The sequence below is a fragment of the Xiphophorus hellerii genome, chromosome 20, assembly GCF_003331165.1.
Source record: "Xiphophorus hellerii strain 12219 chromosome 20, Xiphophorus_hellerii-4.1, whole genome shotgun sequence".
NCBI lineage: Eukaryota > Metazoa > Chordata > Actinopteri > Cyprinodontiformes > Poeciliidae > Xiphophorus > Xiphophorus hellerii.
In genome coordinates, this window is record NC_045691.1 from 12,007,489 (window position 1) to 12,017,357 (window position 9,869).

The 9,869-nt window shown below is 35.6% G+C and overlaps 2 protein-coding genes across 3 annotated transcripts; both read left to right on the top strand.

Annotated features, from left to right (window-relative positions):
- The first annotated feature begins 188 nt into the window (after positions 1-188).
- LOC116711032 (proline-rich protein 13-like) lies at positions 189-3,985 on the top strand. Of its 2 annotated transcripts, none has more exons than XM_032550403.1 (4): positions 189-316; positions 2,268-2,335; positions 2,443-2,839; positions 3,457-3,985. In XM_032550403.1, exons 2-4 carry the CDS (start codon positions 2,319-2,321, stop codon positions 3,502-3,504), a joined length of 462 nt encoding a protein of 153 aa, XP_032406294.1. In that variant the 5' UTR covers positions 189-316; positions 2,268-2,318; the 3' UTR covers positions 3,505-3,985. The 2 variants fall into 2 exon arrangements, with proteins under 2 accessions (XP_032406294.1, XP_032406293.1); XM_032550402.1 differs by having other exon boundaries at positions 2,268-2,334; positions 2,439-2,839.
- A 1,719-nt stretch (positions 3,986-5,704) lies between these two features.
- Positions 5,705-8,725, top strand: LOC116711206 (proline-rich protein 13-like). The gene is made up of 4 exons (XM_032550608.1): positions 5,705-5,924; positions 7,042-7,108; positions 7,188-7,714; positions 8,115-8,725. The coding sequence occupies exons 2-4, from the start codon at positions 7,093-7,095 to the stop codon at positions 8,142-8,144; spliced, it is 573 nt and encodes a 190-aa protein (XP_032406499.1). The 5' UTR covers positions 5,705-5,924; positions 7,042-7,092; the 3' UTR covers positions 8,145-8,725.
- Positions 8,726-9,869: the final 1,144 nt, after the last annotated feature.

A 9,869-nucleotide genomic window follows, 5' to 3' on the forward strand; every position in this document is an offset into this window, starting at 1 on the left:
TTTTTTTTAACTATGGGAAAGTGTTTTTGTTGTTGTTTTTAATAATTTTACCTTTTGATTCCATATGTCCGGGATGTAACGGGTTTCTGGTAAAAATAAGAAGAAGTTATGCTGGTGAAATTCATATCCGCTGAATCATCTCACTATATTTCAGTGTTATTTTACAAGAACGCTGCATTTTTGCCATAGCGTACACGACGTACGTATCCTTTAAGGGAGGGCGTGGCTTCCTGCTGCAGATAGGCAGCCTTAATGCGGAAGATAAACAAAAGCCTTCCTATTTCTAACTTTTCAGGAACAGCGACAAGGTCCTCAGGTAAACCTTAAAAATATCTTTTACAGACATTATATTTTGCCATCAAATCAAGTACATATGAACTACAATAATTAGAAGGCTAACATTTCTTTAGGGTGTATTGCTTGCAAAATAGACAAATGTCTTCCTGTATTCGAAAAATTATTTAGAACTTGGGCAACACTGTTGTTTAACGTTGATTTTAACAAGCCAATTAAGATACCCCATTAAAACTAGTTTAACTTTACCTTAAAACAGCAGTTTCGAGTGTTTTAACCCCTGCATTCAATTTGAAGGGTAATATGTTTTTATAAACTGTTTCTTATTGTAATCCCTTTAACCAAATTAATAGATAGATAGCATTTATTGTCATTGAACAGAATTCAACGAAATTTTCATTGCAGCTCCCGTGCAAAAGGTCAAATATATACAGTAGAAATAAGCAAACACACAATAATAATAATAACAATATATACAACTAAATTAACTAAAGGCACTCAACCATCCAAAGAAGTAGCAGCAGGTCCAATTATGGCAAAGTACAGATAATGTGACAGTGCAAAGTGCAGAACAATATGGCTGTGTGGGGGTGGGGGATATGTATGTGTCACTGCGAGGTTATGATATGTGTGGGAGGGGGGGACAGCAGGGAGTAATGGCTCTGACGGCTGTGGGGAAGAAACTGTTTCTAAGTCTATTTGTTGTAGTCCATATATTCCTGTACCGCTTGCCTGATGGCAGCGGCACAAGCAGTCTGTGGCCCGGGTGGCTGGAATCCATGGCTATGGTTCCAGCTCTCTTCTTGACCCGGCCTATGTAAATGGAGTCCAGGTCTTGGAGGCAACTGTAATAGTGAAATCAGCCAGTGTGTTTTACTCGTTGCTATCCCTTAAGAACCATGCTTTACAGGACACACCCACTGTGGTCTGTAATGCTTGGAAATCTGATGGAGGTTAAATCACAATAATTATATAAAAATATTCAGATTTTCTTTAGTTTTTGTCAAAATCATTCCTTTTATTTATTTTTAACTGGTCACTTCATAAATGAAGTATAATACACTTACTGTCCCATTTATTAAGTATGCCTTCCTAACACGATGGACAGCCTTTTACTTTCTGAACCACCTTAATTCTTCATAGCTTGATTCAAGAACATGTCAGAAACATTCGACTGAGATTTTGGTTCATGTTTACAAGAAAGAAATCCAGGTGTGTCACTTAAACAATGTTGGTACCAAAGGATTCAAAGTGTGCCAAGAAAGTATCCCCCAGACCAAACACAAAGCCACCACAAAAGGCAGGATGGATTCATGCTTTCATGTCTTCAAATTCAACTTCTGACTCCACCATTTTAATGTTGCAGCTACAATCATCATTCATTGGACCAGGCAGCATTTCTTTCAGTCTGTTTCTGTCCAATTTCGATGTGCCCCAGTTTCCTGTTCTTAGGAGTGACACCAGATTTTGTCTTTTGGTGGTGTAGCTTGTGTGTTTCAAAGTTTGATGTGTTGTGCATTTAGAGATGGTGTACCTGAGCGGTAACGAGGCATTATTAGGACTGCTGCTAGCTTGTTTTCCCAAACCTGTTACCTGTGGCCTGCTCGTTGTCCTCTGACCTCTGACTTTACTATGAGATTTTTAACAGCACAACTTCCCCTTAGTGGATATGTTACAATCTGATTGACTGATTCACTATTTCTAGAGACAAACAATGAAGTAGGGATAATTATTAAAAGTGGCCAACAAATGTATGTTTAGGAAAATTATTCTAGAAAACTGTCATTTTGAATACATTTTCATGTTTACAATCAGTTTCGTCTCAACAACCATCTGTTTTTGATTAGGATAGTTTTATAGAGAATGTAGAGTTGTGGTTAAAATAAGTTATTATGCAAGATGGTAATGTGGACAATTTCTAACCTTTTGTGTCATTGCATTGTCAAAGACTCAACAATATAAATATTTTGCAGGAGGTTTTTTGAGACCTAAACTCTTCATCTAAGCAACTTAATACACCGACTATGTGGCCAAATCAAGGTGGGATTTCACACCAACCCATAACAACATTTTTGACAAGTTTGATGCCAGTTATATCTGATCACTTTTCTATGGTGCATAATTGTGCTGCTTTTCCATATCAGGTCCTCCTCCTCCTCCTCAAATGGGTCCCCAAAACCCTGCCTTCCCTCCAGGCTACAACCCTGCTTTTCCCACTGCTCCTGGATCAGGAATGTTCCCCCAGGGTCCGAACCCTGCGTACCCTGCAGGCCAATTCCCAGCTCCCATGAACCCAACCATGGTTCCCATTGCACCTCCCGGGGCTCCTGGACCCCAGGCATATCCCATGGCTCCTGGAGGTGTTTATCCAGGTCCATATCCCCACTCTCCTAAAGGGGGCCACCACAAGGATCCTCATCATGGTGGATTACACCCTGGGCCTGGAATGGTTGTTGGAGGTCATGGACACAAAAAGCATAAGAAGATGAAAAAGATGAAGAAGATGAAGAAAGAACACAAGCATGGACACCACAAACATGGCAAGGTGAGGTTTGGCTTGGTTCAAACTGGAAGTGATTGTGCATAAAACATTGTAAAAATTTGTTAAAGATCCTTTTTGTAATGACCATCTTGACATTGTTGTAGTCACCCTAGTCAGAGAATGTAACATTGTGCAAATGTTATTATAATCTGATTAAAACAAACATTACAAATTGCTTAATGGAACATTGAACAAAAATATGTTAATCTAAAACAAGAAGCAGAAATTAGTCAGCAAATAACATACTAAAATGATTTTTTAAAAATAGATAATAATCTGATATACAATGTAAAGACGAAAATTGTGAGTAGTAGCATCTTGCTTCTATTGGAACAATGAATTATTGACATTAAGGGATACGCTGCCCTCAGCCAGTATGGTTGATTATTTTTATTGATTAATTTGTTATGCCATAATTTAAACTGCAATTATGGGGTTTTTTTGTGTATTTTTTTTTATTATTCAGACTCCCATGAATCCAGTTGTTTATAATGTCAGTCTTGTACTAAATGTAATAGTTTATTGCATAAACTTTGATTGAAACATCTGTAATTTCTGTTTAAACCTGGCAATATGAATTGTTTTATTGTTTCATTATGTAAGTTTTTTTGTCTTTACAGCATTCAAGCAGCAGCAGCAGTAGCAGCAGCAGCAGTGACTCAGACTAAATCTTCAAGCTCAACACTCAGCCTTCATGCTTATTCCAAAAGCGCAACTCATCTTATTACCTTAAATCAAATCTTATCACATGCACAAATATAGTATTTCATAAACTCCCCTTAAAGTTAATTTATGACACTAAAGCAGCATACACACTAGTAGTTTCTACTTTCAGTTTCTGAGATTCAGTTTATTTTCATTCCTCTTACAGGACATGGGACTTTACTTTGTAGTAAGGTCATTAGTTTTCTGCTACTTCAGTACAGAAATTCTCCGTTTGTGTAAATTCTCAAAAATAAGTGTACAACTATGATGTGTTTTGTTTTTTTAAAATGTCATAGGATATTAGTACAATTATTATGATAAACAGTTTTATGTTCAAAGTAGAATATTAGCTAAGTCTAGAGTTAGACCCATTATGTTGTTGTCAACATCTGATTTTATGCTCGTTACTACATGGCTTCAAAATAAATCAATCAATCAACTACATAGTAGTGTGTTTTTTCCCATTTGATTTCAATACTTCACATTACAAGATAATTTCTATTACATTTTATTGAGATAAAATTGCTTTGTGAATGGCAGATGATTCTTCTTATATCTGATAAAATACCCTTGTCTCATTTAACTGAATGTTTTTCATGTGTGGTGTGACTATTGGCATGGAAATTGAACATCTTAGGGTTTTTATTTCATATAGAAGAATCACTTGAGAGACCAACACATCAAGAGGCCAAAATAATACAACTATTCTTTATTCTGACTAAATTTAATCTCTTTGGTAAACTGTGGGTATTGTAAATATGCTTCAGTAAGATTATTTGCTCTTTTCCAGCTAAATGTTACAATTATTTTTTTATGGAGGAAAATGCTGCAATCATTTTATTATTTAATGCTTAGCAGCTATTTGTTTCGATTTCTATATCTACCCTGCTTGACAACATATTTTGCTCTGCCACTTGCACAATGACTTCTAGAGAACAGTTCCTGTAACCCTTGAAGGACAAACATTTGTAAATGATAGATAAAGGCCTACAATAAATTTTTAACACCTTTGTACCTTCAGGATCACAAATCTCAATTGTGGAAACCATAAACTCTGACTTTGAACTTGTCAGACCACAAAAAAGGGTCTACAATTTGAATTGTAACCACTAAACAATGATATACCTTTTACTCTATGACCTAAGCTGGAAAGTATTGACTTGCGTGTTTTGGGCTTGTTCAGTATCAGCAAAGAGGGAACTCCAAGCACATTGTTAGTACTGAATTCCTTTCTCACATGATCACTGTGGTGAACAGATTAGTCACTCATTAACTCTGTCCTGAGATTTTCCTCTTTGTCCTGTAATATTAAATATAAAATTGTTCTGCATTAGAACATGCTTGCATGGCTGTGTAAACTTTCTTTTTCTTCTCTACATATGCTATAGAATGTTCTTCTGTTCTTTGATGCTGTATTTAAGAATTACACCATAGTGAAAGTAATTGTAATTATATATGTAGACAGTAAAAGTTTATCTAACAGGCCTGCATTTGTTTTAGATTTTTTAAGTTTAATTAAAAAAAACCTCATATCTATTTTGATTAACACTGATTTAGAATGCTTACTTTATGGTTTTTCCAATTATAATCTCCGTTCTTATCACATAGAAAAACACAAACGCATCACTGATAAAGATAATGAAATATATACTCCTATGTTTAGACTTGCTGACTCATCGCCATTCTGGTATGATTCAATCACATATTATAAGTTAAAGCATTAAAAAAACACACTTAATTAAATCTTACATCATTTACTTTGGTCCTATTTAAAATAAGTGCATATTTCTGTGATATAGGACCTTTCTGAAACTATAGGTTTATTTCTAAAATAATTGTTTGATTATGTTGTATAAGTGTTGGAAGTCATCAAAATGTACAGCCACAACAATAATAAATAATTTATACTGTCATGATTGTCTGAATAGACTGAATATTTTATCTTCCTAAATGTTTTCCTGATATTGATTTTTACAAAGCATGTGATTCTGTCTAAAGCATTTCTGTGACACAGTTGGTCCATGATGTAATGGTGTTCTGGTGCAGGTACCATTTACAGCGGTGAATATCCTACAAAGAGGTCATGTGAGTGTTTCTATGGTAACTCGTGACTCCTCCCTGTGGAAACATCCTCCACTGTGTTCTTTGCACTGTGTTCTTTGACGAGTGTTATCGTAGCTTCGGTGTATGACAAAACAAAATAGAACAAGTCTTTCAACTTTTCAGTCCCCGTCAGCTGCTGCATTTTGCCATTACGTACGTGTCCTTTAAGGGAAGGCGTGGCATCTTTTTGCATTTTAATATAGCTTTAATGCGGAAGACTAACAAGACGTTACAAGTTTCTGACAAAAGCCTTTCAAAAAACAAGAGACAACTTCCTCAGGTAAGCCTGCGCACTTACAGTATGTTTACGGACATTAGGGCTTTGCTATTATATGAAACGGTGCTAAACTTCCATAAATACAGGATTTATGTACTTTGTGGTGTTTGTTGTTAGAGTTTAAATACGGACTAATGATTGAGACATTAAACAGTTTTGTTGCTAATTTCTTTATATGTGTGAATAGACACGTTTGAGTTAATATTACGCTTCATTAAAATTTGTTTTTAAAATTATTGGTTGTTGTAAAACGGCTATCTGGGTTCGTAGATTCCTTTTAAAGGATAATGTGGTGCTGTCATTCATAATTCAACCTTACAGAAAAGCACTTTTATCATTTAGTCCATATGTGTGGAACAGAACACGGAGATAAAAATGAGCATTAAAACGTGGAAAAGTACAATCTTTTCTGATCTGAACATCTCAGTATAACAGAATCTCATTGACAAGTTTATTTATACCCATTTAGTCCATCACAGGGCACAAGTTATTTTACTTAATTCAGTTCAAAAAGTCCTTTATTATATCATTAACTTTTCTATACTCAGGATTATGGATTTAAAATCTTTATTGTCATTTTGATCAAAATTCAGTTTCTTAGAAAGTTTGAATAATTTACATGAGGCCAGTGGAGTACAGTATGTGATTAAAGTATATGTTATGGTCTCCTTTTGCTTGAATTACTACATAAATGTAGCATAACTTTTCTAGAATAAGTATTTGTACCTCTGACCGATAGTTTGGTCCTATTCTCCATGGCTCATGATGTTTACTCCGGGTCAGGATTAGTTTAAGCACGAGAACTTAGTTGTTGCCCATGTTCTCACTTTTTCTGTGTCTGGTAACTCCTGAAGCAGCAGTCCATGCTTTGCAAAGTTCCCTCAAAGTTTTGTACAGGCCCTGGCTTCATAATCTTCTCAAAGCTGGATTTATTCCTGTCTGTTTGGTTAAATTTTTATAGAGGCTTTATTTTTAATTTGAGTACACTTTGTTAAGGTAGTTGAACCACTGAATATGTAGAACATAAAATTAGACAGAGCTTGAAATAGACTTTTTACAATCTGTTTTTACTGCATGTTTGTAAATGATTTAACATTTAATAAATGTTCCTTATTTTTAGGACTATTTCTGAGACTTGTACTTATCTGCTGATCAAGCTAAAACACAACCCATGTGGCCAAATCAAGGTAAGCATACCAATACTTCTATCACATTCTAACTTTTATGAAGTAGAAGGTGTGTGATTGTGCTTCTTTTGTGCATCAGGTCCTCCTCCCCTTCCAATGGGTCAACAAAATCCTGCATTCCCTCCTGGATACAATGCTCCATATTTACCTGCCCCTGGACCTGTGATCTACCCCCAGGCTCCATATCCTGCTTACTCTGGATACCCTACAGCCCAGTATCCTCCAGGCCACTACTCCACTCCTGTGAGCCCAGCCATGACCCATCATGGACCTCCAGGACTGATGCCCCATGGACCTCCGGGGGTTATGCTCTATGGACCTCCTGGACCTCATGCATATCCCATGCATCCTGCAGGACATCCTTGCCATCCCAAAGGTGTTCATTTGGGTCACCTCCTGCACAACCCAAAAGGTTTCGGTCATGGCCCACACAAAGGTCATCATCATCATCATCATCATGATGGGTTTAACCCTTCGGCTGGAATATTAGCTGGAGGAATGACATTGGGAATGGGCTTACTTTCTCACAAATCTGATAAGAAAATGAGGAAAAAGATGAAGAAGGCTCACAAATACCACATGCATGGTCACTACAAGCATGGCAAGGTGAGGCTTGGTTAAAAAGCACGGATGTTAATTAAAATGATTATTCTGGCACCTGAAATAATAATACAAGGGTATAGGTTAGTCCTGAAGCAACTATCTTTGTCTAAAAGCAATAGAAACTCAATCAGCAACTTTTTATTTGTTTGTTGTGCTTTAGACATTAAAAGGAATTCTGATTCTGATTCATGAAACAAGCTTAGGTTGCTGAACAAAACGGTATCCTGACAGAATAAAACATGAAGCTAGTCCCTTTGGCCTTTTAGCTCTATTTATACCCCTATCTAAATAGTAGAACTTCAATGTCAACAGTTTCATTTTCAGTGGAAGTTTTTCTCTATCAAATAAAACACAAGTTGTTTTGTGTGTAAAATATTTATTTACATATATGTTTTCTTCACAGTGGTCCAGCAGCAGCAGCGACTCAGATTGAGGCCTTCAGAGAGTGAATCATCCAATAATCCAACTAATTCAACTAAAATCACTGCACAAGTACATTATGTTATATCTGTTACAGTGCATTTCTGACATTTGAAGACACACAAAGCTATTTCTTCCAGGCCTACATTTAAATTTCAGTCAGAGTGTACAGTTGAAGTAAAGGATTTTGGCGTATGGATTTCTTTGCTAGTGCTTTTTTGTTGTTTTGTTTTTTGTTTCATTAGTGTAAATGCAAAAATACAAGTCATCAAATATAAAATTGTCTTTTACTTGAATTTGTAAATGTATTTAATAATTTTGTATTACAATGACTGTACTAGACAACTGGTAGTGTGCAGAGTATAATATAATGACATGTTGAGCATTAACAAGGTATAATGTTTTTTTTCTTGGATTTCTATTCTAATTTCTTTCAAAACTTATTAAAAATATTTAAAATGCTACTGCATAATTGGATGTACAGTCATACCCATAACAGATTCACATTTTGTCTTGTTACAGTCACAAACTGCTGAGTGTTTTGTTGTAATTTTGTGTAAATAAATCAATACAATAAAAACTAAAATCTACAAATTGGGGCATTCTTGTACTGTGTTATACAGCTGCTGGAGTCAATGCCTTTTTAAACCACCTCCTGCTGCAATTACAACTGGGGGTACATCTCTACCTGCTTTATGTATCTACAAATGTTTCTGCGCTATTTACTTTGCAAAATAGCTAAACCTCAGACTGACTGAACGGAAGTGCATCTTTGAGCATATATTTTCAAGTCTTGCCACAGGTTGTCGGGTATTTGACTGAGATGTTTTAGACATGAATATGCTTTGATCTACGCCAGTCCATTAGAGCTGTGCCAGTATGTTTAGGGTTGTTATTCTGCTAGAAGCTTGACATCTGTTCAAATATCAAGTCTTTGGCCACCTATAACATTTTACAGAACCGATCTATATTTAACTGCATCCATCTTCATATTCACTCTGGCCAACTTCTCTTTGTTTGCAGAAGAAAAGGTTCCTCACTCCATGGTGCCACTACCACCATATTGTTATGTATGGTGTCATGCAGTGTTTGTTTTCCTCCACACACACCACACCGTTTTGCATGTAAATCAAAAAGTGAATCACACAAATAATATTCTACCACCAAGGCTGAGAATCTCTACAACTCCTTCAAAGTCGTCATGGTAACTTTGGCTGCTTCTCTGATTGATTCATCCTTGCCAAGTCTATCGGCTTACATGAACAATCATATTATGGTAGATTTGCGGTTGGGTCAGCCATGTTCTTTAAAATTCAGATAATTGATTGCAAGCTTTAAACTCATCCAGGAGTTTATTTGTGCCCTCTCTGGTGTGTTTCTTAGTCTTTAAAAAGCTGTTAATTCACTAATGTGCTCATATAAACCTCTGTATTGTACTGGTCTATCACATAAAATTTATAAAATAAAGTTTAAAAAATCCTACTTTGTGGTTGGACCTTGACAAAATTTGAAAATGTTCTATGGATATTTTTTGTTATGCATTTTTTAAATGTATTTTATTTTTTTAAGCAGAGCAATGCTGTTTTAAGCATCATTGGTCTTTAAATTTTAAATATCTTATTTTGAACACTATTTATCAAACTAAGATATTCTAATTTTTGTAATTTGTAATTTCTGACGATCAATGTGAATTTTATTCAGCTGGTTGTGACCTACTTTTAATCACAAAACGTTTATG